Source organism: Protopterus annectens, chromosome 3.part1 (assembly GCF_019279795.1).
Source record: "Protopterus annectens isolate FY-2018-M chromosome 3.part1, PAN1.0, whole genome shotgun sequence".
Lineage (NCBI taxonomy): Eukaryota > Metazoa > Chordata > Ceratodontiformes > Protopteridae > Protopterus > Protopterus annectens.
In genome coordinates this window covers 608526640-608552525 of record NC_056732.1, presented here as the reverse complement: position 1 = coordinate 608552525, position 25886 = coordinate 608526640, and the positions used below count along the sequence as shown (strand labels likewise).

The 25886-nt window shown below is 42.1% G+C and overlaps 1 protein-coding gene across 2 annotated transcripts in view; it reads left to right on the top strand.

The window, feature by feature from the left end:
• ATP9B (ATPase phospholipid transporting 9B (putative)) overlaps nt 1-25886 on the top strand; it is a 4837291-nt gene that overhangs the window by 1562552 nt on the left and 3248853 nt on the right. For both annotated transcript variants that reach the window (XM_044066988.1, XM_044066990.1), the window contains exon 8: nt 19907-20001. In XM_044066988.1, coding sequence (XP_043922923.1) covers nt 19907-20001 — 95 coding nt within the window. The remainder of the gene's footprint in view (nt 1-19906; nt 20002-25886) is intronic.

Sequence of the window (25886 nt, the reverse complement as noted above, 5' to 3'; positions counted from 1 at the left end):
AACTGGCCAAGCATGAAAAGGATGGAAAGACCCTGTCTGCTGTGGGCATTTGTTTTTCTACTCGTCAGCAATCCTACTCCAGGAGTCAGAGGAGTGGAAAGATGCAGTTTAAGAAGTCCCAAGGGCCTTTCCAGGACACACATAGTGGTAGCTCCCCTCAGAGCAGAGGGGGGAGCTCAAATGGAATACACTGACCATGCAGCAGAGGTGGCCTGCAAAACCAGGGCTCTAGAGACTCCTCTTCTGAACAACCCTACCAGCGCTCCTGAAAGGAGGCCCAATTGCTTACCTCTGGAAGCAGTTGGGGAAAGACTCTCACTGCACTCAACAGTCTGGTGACAACTAACTCCTGATACTTGAATGCAGAGAATCATTACCAGAGGCTATCATATCCCTTTCATTCTTTTCCCAAAATCACTGAGAAAAATCCCAGATGTTCCACCTAATCAGGGGATCACGCAGCCATAGAGGTTCAAAAGCTGCTAGAGAAAAAGAGTCATCCAAGAAGTCCTACCAGACCAGATAAGATCTGGATTTTACTCCAGTTCTTTTTAGTTCCAGAGACGATGGGGGACAGGAGGCTGATATTGGACATTAGCTTTCTGAAAACGTTTGTTCAGCAGACAAAATTCTGGATGATCATGGTTCAGTCTATACTCCCCTTTCTAGGGAAAACGATTGGATGTGCTCTATAGACTTTCAAGAAGCATATTGCCACATAAAGATGGATAAATGCTCAAGAAGGTATCCCCGCTTTCGGTTAAGTGCCAGTCATTATCAGTTCAGAGTGCTGCCCTTTGTCCTCATCACAACCCCCAGTGTGTTCACCAAATGCATGGCAGCAGTCAAGGCTCACGTGAGACTACATGGATTCCGGGTGTTTCCTTATCTAGATGACTGGCTTCTCTCTGCCCCTACCAGGCATTCACTGCTTCAAGTCACGGACTTCATCATACACTTGTTCAGTGCCCTGAGCATAACAGTCAACAACGAAAAGTCACAGCTGTCTCCTACCAGGACCTAGAATTCATAGGAACCCGCCTCAACACAGTTTCATGTATAGCTTCTCTACCCTTTCACAGGCTCCGAAAGATAAGGTCTCAAGTGCAGCTCATTCTAGTAAAACAAGTGCCCACTCTACTTGTCTTTCAAGCCCTAGGATCTATGGCAGCAGCCATCACCTTGGTTCCCTTGGCGAGATTTCACATGAGGATACTTCAATGGCTTCTGGCCTCTGATTGGTCCATTCTATCTCATCCAATGACTCACCTGATCTTAGTAACAAGACGTTGTAAAAAGGATATATCCTGGTGGATGCAGTCAGAAAAAATCCTAATAGGCCTTCCATTTGTTCCCCCGCATCCCAAAGCTATAGTGACCATGGACGGCTGCCAGATGGGGTGGGGGGCATTATCTGGGAAGAACAGCCCAAGGCACTTGGTCTCCAGCTTTGCACATCAGTGTCCTGGAAATGAGAGCAGTGCTTCTAGCATTGCAAGGCTTTCAGTTTGCTCTTCCTTTGGGAACAGTTGCAACCCAGTCAGACAACATGTCACTGGTGTGGTACATCAACAAACTGGGTAGAACCAAATTCTACCCCTTTTGCCAGGAAGCTCTCTGAGTGTGGCAATGGGTGATATCTTCCAACCGCTTTCCTGTGGCAGCGAATATCCAGGGGAGTTCCAACGTGATAGCAGACAAGCTGTGTAGGTACATTCTACTGCCTCATGAGTGGTCTCACAATCCCAAAGTGGCAAAGGAAATATTTCGCTGATGGGGCCAGCCTTGCTGCGATCTCTCTGCCTCCCCAATGAACAAAAAGTACAGCAGCTACTTTGCCCTAATCCCCCCTCGGGGGGGGGGGGAGTCCTCAAGAGAGACACTCCTCCTTGATTGGCCCTCTGGTCTTCTTTATGCCTTTCCCCCGTTTCCCCTCATACCCCTCTTCCTAAAGAAAGCCCAAAGGTTGTGAAGCAAAATGATTCTTATTACTCCTTTCTGGCCCAGACAAATTTGGTTCCCCTTTCTATGGACTCACTTGATTCACCATCTGTGGATTCTGGACCCAGTTCTAGATCTGCTCTGTCACCCACAGGGATTGGTGCGCCTCGATCTGCACACTCTCAAGTTCACAGCTTGATTCTTCCAACTCTGTTAATCATCGGACAGAATAATATAACTTCTCCAGTACAAAAGATTCTTCTGGCCTCCCACAGGCCTTCCAGCAGGAGACTCTCTTCCAGTAAATGGAAGAGATTTTCAATTTGGGCTTCTGAAAACAATTTTGATCCCTTTTTGGCACCTGTCGAAAAACTTTTGCAATTTTAGCCACTCTGTTTGACCAAGGAGCCTCTGCTTCCACCATTAGAGTCCAGTTACCAGCCATTTCCAGTTTTCACAATAACTACAATAACTATCCTTTAGTTACCCACCACTTGTGCAAGGTCTTTCTCAAAGGTGCCTTATGTCTACAACCTCTATTCAAAGATCTCTTAGCTCCGTGGGATCTCACCTTGGTTTTGCAATCTTTAGTACTGCCTCCCTTTGAACTAGCAGCTACTTGCCATCTTAAATTCCTTTCCTGGAAAACTCTTTTTCTAGTAGCCATCACTTCTGCTAGAAGAGTCTCTGAGAATCGGGCATTATGTGCGAAACCCCAGTATATCATTTTTCATGAAGACAGGGTGTCATTGAGAACTAACCCTTCCTGCCTCCTAAGGTGGTCTCTGAATCCAGTATTAATTAAACTATTGAATTACCAGATGTTAAGTTGTCAATCTCGCCTTCATTCTTGCTGGATGGGTTCGGAGCCGATCCTCTGCTCCGACTCGGCCAAAACTAAAGCTCGAGAGCTAATTCCACCGGCTCGAGGCTCCCCTATATCCCACAATGCTAGGCGGTAACTACCCAGATCTCGTTTGCCGCTATAGCTGACGAGGTGCTTTTCTACCGGCTCAGGCAGGTGAGTTAGACTTTTACCTTATTAGGTACTTCTAAAACCCCCTTTTTTGTTGTTATACATAACCTTTTAGTTTAATTTAAGTATTTAGATCAATCGACCCCTGCTTGTCGAGTCTTTTTTCCCTTTCTTCCCTTTTCTTGTAGGCCTTTGGCCCCTACCCTTCCCCCAGTCCATTAGTGACTAAATTAGTTGTCCTTTTTTTCTGTTAAGGGCTTGTGTGTGTGTTTGTGGCTTGTTTTAGCCTTTAATAATTTAATTTAATATTTTTTTCTGTAAAGGGTGTGTCTGTAGTGTGTTTGTGTTGTGTCAGGCACTCCTTTTTACAATGTCAAAAGACAAGGTCTCAGGCTTCAAGAAGTGCGACTCGTGCTGTCAGAAAATGTCTCTGACAGACGGTCACACTTCTTGTGTGTATTGCCTGGGACCTGTGCACCTGCAGGACTCTTGTGCTGTTTGTCATGGTTTTAGCCCTAGAGTCCTGCAGGAATGCAAGAACAAGCTAATCTTGCGGGGCTTATTAAAGCATGAAGGCCCCCCGACTCAGCCTTCCAAAACTTCCAAACAGTCTGCTCCGGTTCCAGAGTCGACTGCTGGAAAGACTAAGTCGGCTTCGACATCGGCGCGGCTGGAGCCGATGTTTCCAAGCCTCATACTGTTACCTCGGCTCCGGCTGGAGCCAAGGCTGATAAAACTTCGTCGGCTCCGATACTTTTATCGGAGCCACAGTCTAGGAAGAGGTCCAGATCCCCCTCTATCGGCTCCGTGCATTCGGCGCCAGGATCCCCTCTCCTTTCTGAACGGAGCCATAAAACTCATTCCTCATGGTCTTCCAGGTTATTTGGCCATGATTTGCAAAGGGTAGTGAGTAGACTTCTCAAGTCCGAGGCACTGGCCCAAATGCTGCATAGCCCGACTCACCAGTCAGTGGCTATTTCCGTTCCCCAATACATTCCTCCTCCGACTCCTTTGAGTTCGGAGCCATGGCTGTCGGTGCGTCGGATCCGATGTCCTTCATGGATGCATCTGCAGTCATAACAACTGGGTTGTCCTGTCGTCAGGCAGCCCTTCGGTCGGCCGGATTCCAAAGTCCGGGTCTGGCTTCGGCTGATGTCGCACTTCACCCGACGTCATCTCTGCTGGTCTTCGGGTATAAAGGCATCAGCCGACGCCATTTTCCTCAGTCTTTCTTGCCGCGTGGCGCCCGAAGCAGAAGCTGTTCGCAAGTGCCGTTCGGTCAGATCCAGAGATTACTACTACCGAATACTACTTCGAAGACTTCTAAAAGCTAAGTACCCCGTTGGGGACTCTTTCTTGCCTCAGCCGATGTCAGAAAAAGTCAATAACTGTTTAACTTGTGGGAAACAAATACCTCATAAAGATTTCCACTCTTACTGTTTGCCTTGTTTAGGCCCAGACCACGACGTAGCAGCCTGTTTGGCCTGTGCCTCATTCAACCGACGGACGCTTAGGCGTCGGTCGGAGTTTGCTGAACAGTTTTTCGGCTCAGATTTTGCGTACATTATGCCGTCGGATCCTCCGACTACCCAAATTGTTAAAAAATGCAAAGAAAAAGACCGACACTCGCGGTCCGCGGTTTCGGCCGAAACCATGGTTAAGCAAACGCGAGTGTCTCGGTTTCGGCGAAACCGAGAAAACTGATCAAAGTACAGCTGAATCAATGACTACTACTGAGGTTCCTGCTACCTTACTTGAATCGGCCTCAGAAATCTTACCTACAACAGTGGTTACTAGTGACTTATCAGACACCATCCCTTTGGATGTCTCTACCCCAGCACGTGGTGCTGCTAGGCCTCCTGCAGCCATGTCTATTAAGGCCTTTGCCAGGGCTAAAGCAGCCAAATCTACTAAATCAGTGCCTGTTAAACCCCCCTCAACTAGGCCCACTTCTAGTTCACAAATGCTTACTCTGGCAGAAGATTTAATATCCTTAATTAGGGGATCTCAATCTCACCCAGACAGGGCCTCTCAGCCCCAGAAAAGAGACCTAGAGCAGAGCCCCCCGAGCCTGTGTCCTCTGATGATTCTGCAGATGACTCAGATATTACAGACCAGCCAGAGGCTCATTTCTCCAATTATGAAGACTCAGATGCTGAAGAATCCATTCCAGCTGCTTCTCCACCAGAAGAATTCTCCTTTGGGGAAACCTTACATGCCATGCGAGAACAATTCCAATGGCAGGAACAGGATTTCTCAGATTCCAGAAAAGACTTAGGACTTTTCTGCACCTTCCACAACACAGGCCCTTAGCTATACCTCCTGTCCTCTCTGTTGTGGACGATGCATTTAATGATGTCTGCACTGCACCAGATTCCTTACCTCCAGCCCCTGCCAAACCAGATAGATTTTACAGGGTACCAGACACTCATCATCACCTATACAAGGCCCCACTTGCAGACCCGAAACTATATCCCAGGGGCCTAAGGCAGTAGCCTCGACCACAGCAAAACCCTATTCCTTCTGAAAGGGAAGCCAGGTCTTTAGACAGATGGGGCAAAAAGGTTTACACCTCCGCTACTCTCTCAGCTAGAGCTTTAAACTGTCAGTTTCACATGATACAATACCAAGAGTTTATGCTTGATCAGTTAACTAAAAAGCTATCCTCTGATGACTCTATAGATAAGAAATATGTATTAGAAATGGTAAATAACATACAACAGGTTAGTAACCATTCCTTAAAATGTGGCTATGATGCACTGGAGGCTTCATTTAGATCAGCCATGACTGGCACAGTGATAAGAAGACATGCATGGCTGAAGGAACAGGTCTTACCGGATCATGTTAAAGCTAAGTTATTAGATGCTCCTATGGATAAGGCCAGTTTGTTTGGTACACCTGCCCAGCAGGTAATGAAGAAAATGGAAGAAAAGGCAAAATCTGTACAAACGGTTAAAGATTTCTTGCAGGTTCAGCCCAAGGTTTAGCAGGAACTGGCCTGCCAAAAATTGGTCCTTTCCTGACTCCACAAGATCCCAAAGGGGCAGGAATAGATGTTCCAGAGGCAGAAATCAATCCAGAGGGGGTGCCTACAGAGGACGACAGTGGCAAGGTAATAACAGAGGCACAGACACAGCCACTACCACTACAACAGCACAGTGACTTGATTCTAACTCCGCCTACCAGGGAACAAATAGCAGCACCATTAGGCGGAAAATTAACCTTATTTTCGAAGAACTGGCACTATATCACAAAAGACAAGTGGATTTTGCAAACCATAGACCAAGGTTACCGGTTCCACTTCCACACTTAACCAGTCAAAGAGGAATGCCAAACCTGCCTCCAAATCAAAAAACAGAAGCTCTACAGCAGATAATGCAATTAACAAAGATGAGAGCTGTGGAAAGAGTGCCAATAACAGAACAAGGCAAAGGATTCTACTCCAGACTATTCCTAGTTCCAAGAAAGGAAAAAACTTGGAGACCTATTCTCGACCTGTCCACCTTAAATACATACATCATTGTCCCAAAATTCAAAATGCTGACCCTACAGCAACTTCTTCCCATGATGGGCAAGGAGTGTTGGCTGGTAACTCTAGATCTCAAGGAGGCATACCTGCACGTCTCCATTCGACCAATTTGCAGAAGATACCTCAGATTTCTTGCAGGATCAGAGCACTATCAATTCTCAGCATTGCCCTTTGGCTTATCTACTGCGCCCAGAGTATTCACAAAATGCCTGGCATGAGTAATCGCCCACTGCAGACTACAGGGAATCCAAATTTATCCATACCTGGACGACTGCCTGCTACAAGGGGACAACAAAAGCAAGCTGACAACAGATTTACAAAGGGTCATTTACTTGCTACAAGCACTGGGATACACAGTCAATTTACAAAAGTCAAGGCTGATACCATCCCAAACAAGGACATTCTTGGGCCTGAATTGGACACAGTAAAACAAATGGCATTCCTAACTGCAGAAAAACAAAAGAACTCCCTCTTTACTTCTTGGCACTAACAAGACAGAACAAGCTAACAGCAAGAAAAGTTCTGCAGGCCTTGGGCTTCATGGCATCCTGCATAATCTTGGTTCCACATGCCAGACTACATATGAGAAAACTACAGTGGTACCTAAAGAATTTATGGTCCCAACACAGGCACAGCCTAGAAGCAGAAATTCCACTAATCCCATGCCTAAAACAGGAGTTCCTATGGTGGGCTCAAGCATGCCAGTCAAACCCAGGCCTACCCTTTCACAAATATCAAGCAAGCCAAACCATCACAACAGACGCCTCAGACCTAGGATGGGGGGCTCACATGCTGGACAAATGCGCATAAGGATTGTGGGCGAGGACCAGCTTCACCTGCACATCAACCTAAAAGAAATGCTGGCAGTAAAACTGGCAATCCAAAAATTCAGACCATTTCTCAAAGAAGGCCATTTGATGATAAGGACAGACAACACCACAGTCATGTGGTACATCAACAAACAGGGAGGCACTCATTCATACCCCTATGCAGAATGACTTTGGACCTTTGGAACCTGGCACTCAGCTACAACATCCAGTTACAGGCAATATTTGTACCAGGAAAGGAGAATACTCTAGCAGACATGTTAAGCAGAACCACCTCGGATGCTCACGAATGGATGCTACACCCGGACATCTTCAAGACCATCTCAAAGAAATGGGGAATGCCACAGATAGATCTATTCGCTTCTCTCAATCACCAGCTCAAAAATTCTGCACAAGGACATTCCACCCACTTGCATGGAAAGTGGACTCGCTCTCCTTCAGCTGGAAAGGTCTGACAGCATATGCATTCCCACCTCTTCCCTTGATACACAAGGTATTACTAAAAATCAAGGAGGAACGTCCAAGGATAACCCTGATAGCTACAAACTGGCCAAGACAACACTGGTACCCATTGCTGAGGAGCATGTCTCGGGACAAAATGTGGTCAATACCCTGATGCCTTTGATGTTAACTCAGAACAACTACAGCATCATGCATCCAAACCTAAAACGTTGCAACTGACTGCATGGAACATCACATAGCAGCAACTAATCCAGAACTTTCCCAAAGGGTTAAAGACATTATCCTTGAAGCCGCAGACCTTCAACAAGAAGGAACTATGCAGGAAAATGGAAAAGGTTTGTCATTTGGAGTGCTGAAAGAGGAAAAGATGTGTCAATATAGATATTGCTAACATTCTGGAGTATTTGGCAGAGCTTCTACATACAGGCCTGTCCTATTCCTCCATCAAGATACATGCATCAGCTATTTCAGCAGAATACAGCTTTGATCCGCCTGTCTTTTCACATCCTTTACTCAGGCAGTTCCTCAGAGGGATCAAGAATGTAAAACCTCCTAGGAAACCACCATTGCCAGCTTGGGATTTGAACTTTGTGCTAGAAAAGTTGACACTGCACCTTTTGAACCAGCAGCAACAGCAGACCTGCAGCATCTATCGTGGAAAACTGCTTTCCTACTGGCAATAACCTCAGCAAGGAGGGTTTCTGAACTTCAGGCCCTAATGGCAGTACAACCCTTCCTAATCTTCCACCAAGATAGAGTGTCCATGAGGACTAATCCTACATTTATGCCTAAGGTGGTATCCAGAGTGTCTTTAAACCAGGCAATCCACCTACCTACCTTCTTCCCCAACCCACAAAACAGAGGGAAAGAATGCTGCATACCTTGGATGTACATAGACAGCTACGCTACTACCTGGACAGAACAAAAGTAACAGAAAAACTGACCAGCTTTTTGTAGCCTATGCAACAGGAAGGGAAGGAAAAGCTATTTCCAAACAGACAATCTCCAAATGGATAGGAAATTGCATACGATTCTGTTACTCCTTCCATGGAAAACCAATTCCACAGAACATAAGGCCTCATTCTACAAGGGCAACAGCCACTACCACAGCCTTCTTACGATGAGTGGCAACCAAGGACATTATTGAGGCGGCTACTTGGACCTCCGTGCATACATTTGCCAAGCATTATAATTTACCTCTGTATTCCAGATCCCGAGCAGGGTTTGCCACTGCTGTACTGCAAGGGATCCTAACCACACCATAATCTATTCTTCCTCCTCCCTAGTTGGCTATGGTATTCTACCCAGTTGTTATGACTGCAGATGCATCCATGAAGGACATAGTACAGTTTTGTACCTACCATAAATGTAGATGTCCGAACTGGATAGCATCTGCAGTCAGGATTACCCTCCCTCCTTCCCTCTGTGGTACTCCTAGGGTATTTACCCTCCTAATAGCTAGCTGGCGGGGGGGAGTCTCTTATGGTGTATTTGTTTGTATATATGTACATACATGCTTATTTTTTGTGTTTGCCTTCTATCTTTTTGGAAACATTGGCATTTACCCAAAATTTAGCCTTCCAAGAGGGCAACTGGCATCTGGGGCAAGAAACACTGAGGAAAATGGCGTTGGCTGATGCCTTTATACCCGAAGACCAGCAGAGATGACGTCGGGTGAAGTGCGACATCAGCCGAAGCCGGACCCGGACTTTGGAATCCGGCCGACCGAAGGGCTGCCTGACGACAGGACAACCCAGTTGTTATGACTGCAGATGCTATCCAGTTCGGACATCTACATTTATGGTAGATACAAAACTGTACTATACCTTCCCTTTCGGCTCCGTCGTCTGCTCCGATCTCCTCCTTGGAGGGATCTCGGCGCCGAGCTTCCCTCGTCGGCTCCGAGGCGCAGTGGCATCGGACCCTTGTCCGACCCGCTCTCCCTCTCGGGCTTCGGCGTTGGAGTTCGGCTCCGACATCGGCCGAGCCGCCCTGTTGGTGCCGGGGGAGGTCCTTGTCTCTTCGGAGTGGGGGCCTCTGGCCTTGCCTGACAGGGGTGCCTTCGAGGTCATGCGGAGCATGCTAGAACCAGGTTCTGCCCCACAGTCGGCTCCTTCAGCCCCCCCCATCAACAGTGCCTGCGGTGATTTCTACTCACCCCCTTGTCTTAGACCGCAGAGAGCCAACTCCTCAAGTTTCCCCATTGGGAATGTCCTCCTCTTCCGAGGCCTCTCCTGACCCGGCAGGAGATCCCCCAAGGAAGAGGCAGTGCAAGAGGAAGCACATTGACTCCCCTGAGTCTATCACCTCTGACACTGACTTAGAGTAATCCGAAGGTTCCCGTCGATCCCCCTCTGAGGATGTCTCCTTTGCTGACATCCTTGAGATCCTGAAACAGAGAGGGAACTGGCCAGCCCTTAACCCTTCGGAGGATGAGTCCGTGTATCTTGAGGCATTTGGCTCTCTCCCTTCTACCTCCTGGGCATCCCCTCCCTTTGACCCCCTTATGGAAGTGGTGGCAAGGAAGGCTTGGACGGCTCCTGATTCAGTGGAACCCACCCCGAGGAGACCATCTAAATTTATTACTGCCCCTAGAGATAAAGATTTTTTATCCAAAGGTGTCCCTGTTGATGCCATGGTGGTGGCTGCGGCCACTAAGAAGGAGGTAGCTGATCCTTCGGTTCCTGTCCATCCTCCTAATAAGGAATCTAGGACCATGGACAGGTATGGCAAGCGGATGTTCTCATCAGCGACCTTTTCGATGCGTTCGCTGAATTACTTATGCCACTTCACTCGTCTCCAGAGAGATTTACTCAAGGATATGGGTGAACTGATAAAGGATCCTACAGCTGAGGGGTTCAAAGACACAATGAACTCCCAGTTGGCAACCCTGAATTCCATCGTTAACTCCTCCATGCGGCTGGTATCATATGCTGCAGATGGGGTGAGTAGAGCCGCAGGCACAGGTGTTGCCTTACGACGTCACACCTGGATGCGGCTATGTAACTTTGCGGACCCTTTCAAGGTGTCCTTCACCAATTCTCCCTTTGATGGATCATCCTTGTTTGGTCCACAGGTGAAGGATACATTGACCAGGTGCGAGGTAGAAGGTAAGACTCTCTCTGCCGTAGGAGTCCGTTTTCTACTCCTTCTAGACCCTATCCCAAAGGTCAGAGGGAGGAAAGATGTGGTTCAAAACAATCCCAGGGAGTCTCATCTGACGCTGGGCGATCCTCTAGAGGCAGAGAGGGAATAATAATAATAGACGCCCTAGAGGCAGAGGAGGTCCGCAAAACCAGGGTAGCAGAGAAATGTTCTCTGACAAACCCTTTCAGCATCCCTGAGGGGCTGACCGGCTGTCCACCTTCGGAGGCAGTCGGGGGAAGATTATCCCTGTACCCAAAAGCCTGGCTTTCCCTTACGCAAGACAAATGGGTACAGTCGATAATATCCGAGGGTTACAAAATTCCCTTTGTTCACATCCCATCCCAACCCAAAAGATCCCTTCCAGACATTCCACCTGGTCTAAGGGAACAAGCAGCATTAGAAATTTCAAAGCTGCTATCAAAAAGAGCTATCCAATCAGTCCCAGCAGACCAGCAAGGATCCGGAATCTACTCCAAATTCTTTTTGGTACCATAAAAAACAGGGGACTTGAGACCCATACTGGATCTCAGCTACTTAAACAAGTATGTCAGGAAAACAAAATTCCGGATGGTCACGCTACAGTCCATTCTACCCTTCTTGGGTCAGGACAATTGGATGTGCTCGATAGATCTTCAGGACACGTACTACCACATCAAGATGAACAGACGCTCCAGGAGATATCTCCGCTTCAGGCTGGGCGCCAGTCACTACCAGTTCAGGGCCCTGCCCTTTGGTCTCACTACAGCCCCCTCCCCCTCCCATGTTTACCAAATGCATGGCAGTGGTCGCGGCTCACTTGAGACGTCAAGGATTCCAGGTGTTTCCATATTTAGACAACTGGCTCCTTACCGCCACCACCAGACATCAGCTTCTTCTATCCAGGGACTTCACCATCCAATCTTGCCAAGCTCTAGGCATTTCGATAAATTTTGAAAAATCTGCTTTGTCGCCTTGTCAATCTATTACCTTTATAAGCGCCATCGTAGACACACTCAATCTTTCAGCCATACTCACAGAGCAGAGAGCGTCAGACATTCGGAACCAAGTTTCCCTTCTCTTACAATGCAACAAAGTCAAAGCCAGACTAGTTTTGAAGGTGTTAGGACTCATGGCAGCAGCTATTCCCCTTCTCCCCTTAGCTCGCTTTCACATGAGAATCCTCCAATGGATGCTGTTTACTCAATGGTCCTTTCAACAGCTCCCGATGTCCCATACCATATTGATAACTCAATCATGCAAGAATCAACTGTCTTGGTGGATCACTTCACCTCAACTTCTCCGAAGAAGACCCTTCACTCCCCCCCCCCCAGTTGCCACGTTGACAACAGACGCCTCCCTGATCAGGTGGGGGGGGGGCATTATCAGGGCAGGACAGTCCAGGGCACGTGGCAACATTTCGAGTGCCACTTGCACATAAACGTCTTAGAGATGAGAGCAGTGCTTTTAGTGTTGCAAGCCCTTCACGACTCTTCCCACTGGGACTATTGCAATTCAAACGGACATGTTCGTAGTGTGGTACATCAACAAACAAGGCGGAGCCAGATCATACCCTTTATGTCGAGAGGCACTCAGACTTTGGCAATGGGCGATCTCTTCTCAGCGTTTTCTGATAGCAACGCACATTCCCGGGAAATCCAGCATTATTGCAGACAAATTGAGCAGAGCAATTCTCATGCCCCACGAGTGGTCTCTAAAGAAATCAGTTCTAGAAGTATTCCTAAGATGGGACCAGCCTTGCTGCGATCTTTTTGCTACTCCCCAAAACAGCAAGTGTCACGACTTCTTCACTCTCTTCCCGTTGCTAGGCCATCCCACCAGAGACGCTCTAGTCCACGATTGGCCCCGGGGACTTCTATATGCCTTTTCCCCCCTTTCCACTGATATCTCAACTAATTCAGAAAGCCATCGCCTTGAGAGTGACAATGATCCTCATTGCCCCTTACCGGCCTCAACAGATATGGTTTCCCTTTCTTCATTGTTACCTTTTGGAGCAGCCTTGGCATCTGGACCCAGTACCAGATCTGATAACCCACCAATCGGGTCAGCTGCACCAATCTCTGCCTTCTCTAAACCTCACAGTGTGGTTTCTCCGATTCCAACCTTAGCCAGGCTTCCCTCAATATCTCGCTCGGTCCGAGATATCTTGATAGCCTCTCATAAATCTTCTACCCGGAAGATTTATAGTAGCAAATGGAAACGCTTCTCTTTTTGGGCAACATCAAGAAACATAGATCCCTTTACTGCACCTATCCAGACTATTCTAGACTTTCTAGCAGAACTCTTTCATTTAGGATCTTCTGCATCTACCATTAGAGTTCAATTGGCTGCCATATCAAATTTTCATGTTGGTGTTTCAGAGTCTAGCATCATGGCTCAGAAACTCTGTAAAGCCTTTTTAAGGGGCGTATTTCTTCTCAAACCTCCAATCAAAGATCCCCCGCCTCAATAGGATTTGAACTTGGTTCTGGCATCTTTAATTCTTCCCCTTGAACCGGCTTCATGTTCTCTGAAGTTGCTTTCTTGGAAGACACTTTTTCTGGTAGCTATAACTTCAGCGAGAAGGGTATCTGAACTCCATGATGTGTGCAGTCGTCCTCCTTACTTAGTGTTTCACAAAGACAGGGTATCCCTCCGTACTAATCCATCCTTTTTGCCTAACGTTTCCTCTCAAATAAACCTAAACCAAATTATTGATCTCCCCGTCTTTTTCCCTAACTATTCGAACAGGTAAGAACAAAAGCTACATTTTTTGGATGTTCATCACCAACTTAGATATTACTTAGGACTAAACAATTCAGGAAATCTAATCAATTGTTTCTGTCATATGCAGAAGGAAAATTGGGCCTTCCAGTTACTAAAGTATCCCTCTCTAGATGGCTCACCTCTACAATTACCTTCATCTATGAGATCAGACACCAAAAACTACCCTCAAGACCTAGAGCTCATTCAACCTGGGCATTAGCTACATCCGTAGCTTTTCAGGATAGGCTGCCAATAGATTCCATTTGTGCAGCAGCCACCTGGGCTTCTCCTCATACATTCATTTCACATTACAAATTGGACATGGTTTCCAGAAGCTGTGCCAATTTTGGTTCCACTGTTCTCAAGAGTCTGTTCCGATAGGCCACCCGGGATAAGGTGCTAGGGACGCGGTCCCATCCAGCAAGAATGAAGGCGAAATTGACAACTTAACATTAAGAAGTTATGTACCTACCATAACATTCCATGTTAGTTGTCTTCTTCTCGCCTTCTTTCTTCGTCCCCTCCTTCCCCAAGCCTGGACAGACCGACAGGAATTCAGTTTGTGTTCTTCCTGTGGAAGTTGTCATTCCCACACGTTCTTCCACCTCTTTTATCCTTACTGCGGTCTGCGATACTTTTTACGCAGATTGTTTTGAGGTGGGTTTCCCTACTCCATTCTATGGAGACTAGGATTGCTTGGTATAGCTATCAAACGAGATCTGAGTAGTTACCGCATAGCATTGTGGGATATAGGGGAGCCTCGAGCCGGTGGAATTAGCTCTCGAGCTTTAGTTTTGGCCGAGTCGGAGCCGAGGATCGGCTCCGAACCCATCCAGCAAGAAAGAAGACGAGAAGAAGACAACTAACATGGAACGTTATGGTAGGTACATAACTTCTTATTTTCTTCCACAAGTTTTCCAACAAAAGTGAATATTGCATACACTTACTGGAAATACAAGGGCAACTACGTTTTTACCTTAACAGGACTAAGTCTCTCCAGGAAATCCGATCAGTTTTTCATTTCTTTTTCTGTTCCAAGGGTGGGGCAAGCTGTATCAAAAGTGACTTTATCTAAATGGCTGAGAGATTGTGTTACCTTTATTTATGCACATAACGAAAAGTTACCTGCGCCTGTTAAAGTGCATTCAACCAGATCATTTGCCACATCTGCAGTTTTCCATTCAAAAACTTCTATGGACAAGATTACTGCAGCTGCAACTTGGGCTATGCCTTATACCTTTATCACTCATTACAAATTGGATATGGTCTCCAGGAGAAGAGCATTCTTTGGGTCTATGGTTCTTAGGAATATCCTTCCATAAGGCCACCCAGGAACTAAAATAGCTGGGGACTCTGTCCCATTTGTCAAGAATGAACATAGATTGACAACATCAGATAAAGAAGTAATGTACTCACCATAACGTTCCATCTGTGTTGTTGATCTTCGTTCATTCTTGACATCACACCCACCTTCTCTGTCCTGTAGATTTCCTGGGGAATCGAACCCTTGTCCTGGGTTTCCATTGGGTTTTTACCTTAGACATTGCTTCTGCTTACAATTTCTGTGTATACTCTTGCTGTGATCTGCAAACTCAAGCTGCGGTAATGGAGAGAGGGGCATTATGGGTAGAGCCTTAGCTCGAGAGTTTTTTGGCTGTGGCGAGCTATATAACAGCCGAGCCAGTTCTGAAGATTGGAACAGAGTCCCATTCTTAAAGAATGAACGAAGATCGACAACAGAGGTGGAAAGTTATGATGAGTACATAACTTTTTTTTATTTGTAACCTAAGGGCAAAAGTACACGTGGAACCTTAGCATAAGCAGGACTTGATTTCATTATTCACATAGGTATTATCTGAAACGCCATGGTGGTACGGCGGTAGCGTTGTTACCACACAGCAAGAGGTTCTCCCGTTCGATTCTCGGCTTAGCTTGGGAGTGCCTTCTGTGTGGAGTCTGCATGTCCTCCCCGCGGTTGGGTAGTGTTCGAAAGACATGAGTGCGTAAATGGGCGTGCCTTCGTTGAAGGTTGGGCGTCAAGCTGGCACCACGGTGTTTCGTAAAAAAATCTACTGCCAGTCATTAGCGCACCAGAGTTCCGCTGTGGTGACCCCTTACCGGGAAAAAGCCGAAAGACAAACAACAACAACATAGGTATTATCTGAGATCATAACAGCTTAGAGGAGAATTGTATGTCTTTGTTAAAGGGAGTTTTTTCTTAAACTTGCCTCAAACCATTGCTGACTAGTTATGTGGGAGTAGGAGTGGCTAGATATAGAGTATAACAAGTGGGCTTATTGAGCCTTTTATTTGGCTTATTTTTTAACTGTCTGCTTAATCCATTCCAAGGTTGTGACAGCACAGAAGGTGTAAGGCAGTGAAATTAATCTAAACTTAGTTCCCAGCCCATTGTCCAGTGTAAGTAAACACACACACACACACGCATGCATGGCACACATACCTTTGACCACTTTGAATGATTGTCATTTAATCTACGTTCTGGATGTGGGTGTGTAAGGAAAGCATGGCACCTTCAGAAAATCCATGCAGACACAGTGAGTGTCAGGAGACTCTGAGCAGAAGGCACTCTAGCTTTGAACCAAGTTCTTTGAGACAACATTAACTTTTTCCACCACTTTGCTGTCCTGTTTGGTTTGTGTTACTACAGTGGTTAAGTGGATAAATGACATTGATTTGGGTAATTTACAAATAAGAAAGTATTTAGTATCAGCTGTTATACTTTCCATATACACATATGATATTGTCCTCTGCTGACCAGATGAAAATCTTATTTTAGGGGTGAATGAAGTTGAAAGAAATACCTGCAAGGATTTGAATTAGTCGTAATGGATGTTTAATATTAGGGGTTGGGAGGACAGTATTGTGGCAGATTTAGTGTGTTCTAGTACATAGTTCAGGCCATTGGCAGTAGATATTGTCACTTCAGAAGTAGTTTGAAAGGATGGGAAACAGAATTGAGGAGTAAAGAAGTTAATATTTTAAAAAATGTTGTTTAGAATGTGTAATTTATAGGTGCATGGTAAGCTAGGGCATCCTGTATTCCAACAGGAACTGGTGGTGAAATGGCTCAGATCTTCCATTAATTTATGTGGGAGAGCTTCCTAAATATACGCTGTTTTATTTGTTATTACCTTTTTTAAGTTTTCTGTGGGACTTGCCCAATGGCCCCCCTTTTTGTATCACACTGATTCATTTATTCCTTCCAGGGGCAACAGCCAAACATCCACTTATAGACAACAGCCCTGTGTCCCTTTCATTCATGCTGGGGATGTGTGTGAGGCAGGCTTAGACCATTAATTCTTCAAGAAGACAAGAGTTGGTCATTAGAAAATGAGCCAGGTGCTGGACCTAACGGAGATTCCCCAGCCTTATCCCACCTTACTTCTCCCCAGTAGGAGGCTTGCAAACTAACTCCAACTGCCTGGTCAGGGAGAGATGTGCATCAAGTCTACATCCCTAACTCAACAGCATACACACAAGTTCAGTGTCATGAGTCTGCCTAATCCTTTCAGTGAGTGATCTGCCACCCAACAGTAGGTGTTGCTGATGTGGTGAGTATAGCCACCTTCCTCCTCTCAGAATGGATGAGATGGCAACAGTCATTTAAGTTTATCTTACTCCACTACAGTGCCTCTACTACTAAACAGAAAGAGGCCACCCCACTCATACTTTGGGCTTCATCGTGTTGCATAAAAGGGACAGTTTTTGCTTGTCCTTTTTCAAAGATGGGTACAGGTTGTAACATTAGGTAAGTGTGTTATGAAATAGTTTATATAGGGAGAAATTAATAATAAAATAGAAGGTTAAAAAGAGTTTTAAAGAAAAAAATGTAACAGTGTAAATTATTTGAAGTCAGTGGAACTCTGTTAGATATTTAAACTATGAGCACATTTACATCCTGGTCTTAATCAGTTTATAAGCATTAAACCTATACTTGAAGCACATACACTCAAATGAAAGAGAATATACTCAGATTGATATGTATGTATAGATGTTGAATTTTATTAATATACATACCTATCTATTTATGCATATATATTTTTGTTCACACCTGTTTATTAATTTTATATATATTCTTTATTATTTTTATACAGATTTTTTTTCTTTTATATATATATATATATATATATATATATATATATATATATATATGTATGTATACATATACATTTTTCATGCATTTACATTTTATATTTTCTCAATATGTATTTTATACAAGAATATAATTGTTTCAAAATGTAGTAGATAGATGTTTATTATATATGTATCTTAATGTTAAGAAATGGATACATATATATTATATTTCATACTATTTGATTTTATTTATTTAGTTATGTAAAATTATTATATAATCTGTTAGACTAGGAAAATGCTATACATATTCATCATTAGAAATGCTATATCTGAAGATAGTGACACGTTTCTATGGTTGTTTCATATACATCAGTTATATTTTTATTTTTGTTGCTTCTACATAAGAGATGTAGTTTTGGACGTTTTAGAAACAGAAATATAGCTTCTTACATAAATCTTATAAAGTGCATTATATAAATCTAATTAGATTTCTATAAGTTTGTAGTTGAGATAGCTATTGAATGATGAGATAAAGTAATATAGTAACTTAGATAGTCTGTTAAGTTTGGTTTCGGCTATTCTTTTAGCCGAAACTTAATTGAGTTAATAAGATGAATTGACGATTATCTAATGATTGATTGCTTCAGATGTTTTCAATTAAATAGAAATATATATAACCAATGATTTTAAAATGTTTAGTGAAATCTGAAGAAGCGTGCCTTGCGAGCATGCGAAAGCGCTTATTTTATTTTAGGTAATAAATTTTGTTATATGTTTTATATCTTTGTGGTGGTCCTATCCTGTTTATTCTGTATAAAGAAAAAAATGTCTGTTTTGGGTGAAACCATGAAACGGGAGATTCTATATAAGAAAAGAAAGTTAAATATGGGTTGGAAAGAAGACTTTTTTGGAGGAAACTAAGACTTGGAAGATGGTTGTACAGATGTTACCTGACAGTTTCAAAGCTCATCTGTCATGAAACTGTTAGGAATGAATTGGAGAATATTTAAGTGTCTTTTGAGTAGACAGAGTTAGCTGGTCCAATATTCTTACTTAAGGACTTTTTTTGGAATCTATCCTTTTTAAGATTACTAGAGGAAGACCGATGATTCATTAAACATATGGTAATGGACTTCAAAGTTTTGTAGTTGGTTTATTTAGTCATATTTCTCAAGGAGCCTTTGTTTTCGTAATATCTAGCTACATCCTTACATTCCTTCCTTGGGATTGTTGCAGGTACCCAGGAAGGGGCTGGATACTTCTGGAACCTAGCCTTTTTATTATATCTCCACACCTTTAGAACCACCTCTTGTATTGGTTGAGTAAAGCCTCCCATGCTGTAAGATTTCAAGTGTTCCATCACAAGACATCTTACTTATTTTAGCATATAATATTACTTGAGCCATAGCGTTTGTCTGATTATATTAATTTGCTGCATTTTTAGCACCAACACTCATCTGTTGCTTACCCATTGTTGTTTTATTTTTTTTCTCTCTGTATGCTATTATTTTTTTAATTGTAGTGGTTCTTGGATTTAATCGCCATAATAAATTGAACTTGATTTTATTTGAAAGAAAATTAAGGCAGTCTAAGAGACATGGGTGTATTTTTTTAGTTAGAAATGGTTGAGATTTTTGGACAAAGTCAAAAGAAACTCTAGTGAATGGGACAAAGTAAATTTTCAGATTTTCAATGGAAATATTTCAATCGGTTTGTATGGAAAAACTTGGAAAAATTGAAAAATTTGATGTAGTTTTACATTGCATGAATTTAGCTGGAGATAATACAGTAATGTTTTATGTAATCAAGTTTGGTGACATTAATGATACATGCAAACATATTTTTTTTTCTGTGTTTAATATATTGTAAAACGGTCTTGGAGTAAAGTTTTTTTTGGAAACCTATATATAAACCCATACTCTTTTTGGTAAGTGCCATATGATCTTTAACAATAAACTCAAACTCCACTAGTTGCAGTCATGCCTTTTTCTGAACTTGTAAGTACAGCATAACTGATTTGTTTGGCTGTACTTTAGAAATACAGAGCTTAAAACCAAGTCTGATACACATACCTGCAGTTAGTGGAGTTTGGCTTTATTGGCTTGAATGTATGGCAAGGGGCAAATATGATTAAAAATACTGAGTTTTGACTGTTCTGTCTTTTTGTTCCATTTTGTGTTTTTCAAGGTTCCTGTTTTATCCGTACTGACCAGCTGGATGGTGAAACAGACTGGAAGCTAAAGATTGCAGTTGGATGTACTCAGAGATTACCAGCTTTGGGGGCAAGTAGTTTACTCTTTACACAACAACTGTTATTATCTGCTTTTGAGGTCTTGTATTTGGTATTTATGGGTGAATCCACATATTTACATTCACTGAAGTTTCTTGTTTCAAATGAAATGGAATATTAGATGCTACAAAATATTTGACATGAATGTCAACGTAATGTTTATTAGTTTAAACAGGGATGAAATGGCACAGTCTGCCATTTTTTCCTAATTTCTGTGAATTTGCAAAAACAGATTCTACATTAACAGGAGAGGTTTTGCTTATCTTTAGTAAAATGAGCATCTGCTTGCATATTAACTATTTTCTGCTTTTAGGAACCACCCAACATGGACACTGACAGCACTTTATAATTGTTAGATCTGAGCAATTATTCCATTTCACTTGCACATCTTGCAAAGTCTTCATCTTCACATTGTACTTGATATTGATCTTCTATTGTGATTCTCCCATATATTTTTGAAAACTGCTGTTGTAATGTGTATTTTTGTACATTTACCACAATTTCTGAGTAGAAATGCTATCTTGCTCTTTTTTAACTCATGTTCTTATTTTTTTTCATTTAGTATGTACTTGCCAGTCTCTCTTGAGTATTGTCGGACCCAAGCGTAAACCTTTCTCAAGTGTTTAATTTCAGAGTTCACTTTAGGCATCACTTTTTACATTCCCAACATCTTCCATCCTTGCATGTTGTCTCACCTCACCCACCAAAAGTGCCTCTTTTCTGCAGTGTATTAACATTTCTGAAATGAACAAAGGATTTCATGTTGTTGTTGCCTGATCTCCTATCCTCTAAGTTATTTTCTGCAACTTGAAGATAACTTAGAAGAAAACATGATCTCTCAGGCCTTCCTAAAGTTACAGATAGCCTTCATTTGTCTGGCTTTTTCTAGCCATCTCTTCCTTGTGCCCTAGACATCTGTAGACTCCTTTGTTGCATATGTCAAGAGTATTCCACCTTGCTGAAACCCCCCTCAGAGTGTTAGTCCGTCTTAATTTGCTATTAAATTGCTAAAACACTAACACAGCACAGCAACAACGTAAAGAAATGTATGGCTGGTGTGGAAAGGCAGACTCAATAACTCCTCGGCTTGGACAGTACACAGTACAAAGTACACGAGTTTATTGCACGCAACACAAAGTAACATAAAGTAAAAAATTCTCCAGGTTAAGCGCTTTCATCTGACACAAGCAGACTTCTTCAGAACAAAGACAAATAATACCACACTCATTATATAAACATTGTGGCGCCAAAAACACATTCTCATGAGATAATTTAAAGGTATATACAGGAAAAAACTTGCATATATAAATAACATATATAAATGACATACAAAAGCAGTCCTATCCCAATAATATTAATGTTAAAAATTTCTCTTATTTATAAAACACACATATAGTTCATACTATTAAATTGCTGTCATTTTGGTGATTACCTTTGTTGACTTTTCCTCCCATTTCAGCTATTACCCTCTTTTCTGACATTTAGCAGTGCAAATGTCAAACTGTCTTGAGTACTATCTTGTATTCAACCCGACATACAGTTTTTATAATTGCATGTTCCTTGCTATGTACCAGCCTAATATGCATTTATTAGTAATGCCACCAAGGCCAGAAGTAGCCTTACCAGTACCCTATATGTAGGCATCACCATACTATCTGTCGTTTTCATACTAGCATCTGTGCACTGCAGCATCCTGCTGACCTTTTCATTTTGCATTGCATTGCATGTTCTAGCCTAGTAGTATTTATCACCTCCAATTCGTTTTCCATCTTTAGCTTTCTTGGGGGGATTTCTGTTACTGTGTGTGTTTTCGCTACATAAATGTACACATTGATTTACTCAGCTACCTGTTCATCAGCCCTGTAATCTTTGTCTGTCTGAGACCATTCCCTTCATCTCTGACCACATCATAAATCTTGGTTTCATACGTGAATATTGTTCTTTTTGTGAGTGTGTTACTGTAACATTAAATCATTATATCTGAGTTTACCCATGTTGTCTCTCTCTCTCTTCCTGACAGAATATGTTACTTTTGTGAACACATTTATTGTGAGGCACCAAGTATATTGCTCTCAAATGTCCAGATTTTTGCCTCATATCTTTGGTCTCTTCCTTGTAATTTTTTTTGGCAAATCACAGAGGAATGAAGTCACCAAATAATGATACAAGTTTGAGTTTCAGACTTTTATTCTTCAGAAAATGCATGCAAATACAAAACCTGCCATTCTAGCAACTTTCTAACTTTGTAAGACCAATATTTAAAATCTGTCCCCATTTTTGGGCCTTTGTCCCCTATTATTTTGGACTTTGTCCAAATTTCTTATTCTAAGAGGTTGAGAGGTATGATTAAGCATTGTGTGTCCTGGCTTTTGACTTAGGATCGAGTGAGGCTTCTTTGTATAGCTTGCCTTGTTTTGCATTCTCGTCATCTTTTTCTTTGTAGCTGTAGAATTACAAACTCTCCTGTTACATCTAAATGCATTTGTGCAGCTTAGTGGATTTACTGTACTATGTTTATTTTTTTATTTCTTTTTCATTGTGTATCATTACATTTTTTTCAGTTCCTTATGTGATACAAATGATGTTTTTCACTGTAGCAGCAAAATTCATGAGTAAATGCATTTTGTTGCATCAGTTAACTCCTGAAGGCTTCCAGGTAGTGTTTATTTTGCCCAGTCATTGAACACATTGTGGATGAATGTGAACACTGCAGTGAATTTAAACAGCCTACCAAGCTGAAGAGTCAAAAGGCTTTAACTTCATCTTTAAAAGAAGAACATTTCAGTTACTTCGGAATCAGATACTTATGTCTGTTGTGGACCCATCAGAGCTAGAGAAAGCAAAGCAAATCATTCAGAAGACTGGATAGTTTGAGAAGGTTCTTTCTCTTACAAATTCTGTCTCTCCTCAGCCATATGCCAGTGATATTCATTCAATCAATCATGAAGACCCCTCTTCTCCATCCTTGTGCGCACCTCATTAGAAATTTACCTTCACTGAAGTTAATAACATGAATGAGTATGCAAATAGGCTTGTAACAGAGCTTTCTTGTACTAAAACATGATATTTGCAAATGCTTAAAGTTGTAGAATCCATAATATTTAAAACATTCCCTGATTTCTAGACACAAAACACCATATACACAGACCAGCAGTTATCTTTTAGATGTATGGTAAAAGTGTAAATGTGACAAAATGGCAAAGGCATGATTACTCCATCCTCCTAAATTGAATAAAAACATCTTACTAGGTGAAAATCATGGCGATACCAACTTTCATTCAAGCTAAAAGAAAAAAGCACAGTAGATAAGCAGTTTTGCAGATTGGCAAACCCTCTGCAACGTGTTACTGCAAATTCCACAGTCATGAAGCCATGGAGAAAGAGCAGACATATTATAAAGAAGAGTTCTTCATTCTCTTCATCTGCACAGTGTAGCCATAGAAAGCAGTATAACTGAACTGTGCCCACAATTCAGAGAAGCACAGATGCAGTAAAACTCCTTCCTAACTTGCTGCCATTCCCTCAAACTTGGAGTACACCATGGACCACATATATTAAATGAGAAGCTTTCACATTTCATAATAGTAATACAGTACTCATTGCAACTTCTTTTTTGTGTGTGCGTGTGGTCCAATGATGACAGTCTCAACAATGAAGACTGTAAAGGAACAGGCTACTACTGATTGACAATTCATATTTGTCATTTAATTAGACCACAGGACTTGCAAGCCTGGCTAGCCATTCTTCCTCAACTTTTTCTGATAAACTTACAATGTTTGTACAAATGCTTGCTTTTCACAAAGAGGAGTTGTAGGAAAATGTGTTTATCTCAAGCATATTAACATTTAGGGCCAATACGCTGATGAAAAAATGTATGTGTCCTGACTTGCTAAGACTGTTGAAAATGCATTTGTGATTCAGTGGGTGTTATCTCTGGTGCAGCATTGACAAGTTATTGTTTAATGGCATTGCTTGACTGTGGTCATTAAGCCTACTTACAGATGTGAGGTCTGAACGTTTAGATGCTTGTGTCACAGGCCATTTTTGTGTTTGGCAATTATTATCACTAAACTCTCATGAAGTCAATAAATGCAAAAAGTAAATTTGCTGAATCCCACCAGGAGACTTATCAGGCATTACATGTTTACCTAGAAATTACACAGCTTGTATGACTTACACAGAAAGCAAGAGAAAAAAAAATGCCCATTTTTCTAAATCAGATTGTTTTTCCTGTCTGTAATCATACACTTGTTGAAATTAGCAGTGATAGGTCAGTCCTCATCAATGCGACAGACACTGAAGCAAACAGAATATTCTGCTTGGCGGTCTTTTGGGGGAATTTATTTGCCCATAGGGCATACACTTAGAAGAGACAACTTTTTCCCATAATCCTTAACCTAAGCAGGACAGAAGGCAAGGAAAAAAGCCAAGACCTAAACTCTTTAAGTCTAGATCAAAGTGTAAGCAAACAGGAAGGCACTGACTAATGCGGGAGGGAAGAGTACCAAACTAAAACAAATCAAGACTGAAAGATGCCAGTCCAAAGAAACAAAGACTAATTTTCTCAAAAAAAAAAAAAAAAAAAAAAAAAAAAACTGCCACAGCTTTATGATGCCTGGGGCCATTGTGGATTGCACAAGTACAGTGGGTGGATTAGAAGCTTTAGGAAGGCAGAGGTGTGAAAGGCATTATGGGAATAGAGGAGTTGAATCCCAATGAAATTTGTATTGGTGTGTAGATGATTGTCAGTGTCAAAGTCCTATCAGTTCAATAGAATGAACCCATCAGTTATAAGTTCATTAACTTTCATATGTCTTTTAAATGTAACCAGACATAGGCTACGTATTTTCTACAACATGGAAATGTGGTACTAACTGTATGGATTTGGTAATCATATTATTATGATGTTTTCCAGATGCAAAAAAAGGTTTCATTAATTATACCGAGGTTGTAAGACTTGGATATGTGCAGTTTTCCTTTTCTGATTACTGACCCTCAGGTACTCATAATTATCTGTTACACTGCTCTTCTTTGAGCCTAGGTTGTGTATGAAGACTATGTGGAACCCTCCTCCTTCCTTGTGAACAAATTAAAGAAATTAACATAAAATGAATAAGGAGATTTTTATGTAGCATTTAAAATTTCACTGCTATAGCATTCAGTTCTAAGAGTTTTATAGTTTTATAATTGCACAAAAGAATTGCTCACTGTGTTGTTGTTGTTAAGGTAGAGTTTGCATCCAGTGTCCTGTATGTAATCAGATTTGATTTTTCATTGTTAGCTGCTTTGCATTTTTTTAGCCAGGCAGCTAATATTTATTCTGATACAAACATGTTTATTTAATATTTATTTGCCATTTGTTGACCGAGTTTTTCTGGCTGAGCAAGTGCCCATTTTCAGCCGAGACCCAAGGAGAAAAGCTCCGGAAAGTTAGATAATATACAGTGAATTATAAAAGTAATCACAAATCTAGTAAAACAGTAATCACAGGAATGTTCTTACTTTATTATGCACAGGAGGTTTCTGCATTATAATGTATTGGATTATCTACCATCTTATATATTTTATTTCCTGATATGGATGGTTTAAAATAATAATAAAGAATAAGGCAATGTATGCAGTTTTATATTAAACTTAATTGTCTTCATTCCATTTTTGTGTTTTGTTTTTACTAAAAGAGAACAAATCTTTGAATGGACTTTTGGTTTTAAGCACATTGATACAGATTGACCTTATTTTATAAGAATGCATGCAATGGTATTTTACAATGCTTACACACAGTTATTTGGTTGCCAAAAACTTTCATCTTAATGAGGAATTCTTTCTTAATTAACTGGGTAAGACAGAAAAATAGGATATATAAGAGAGCTTTTGCAC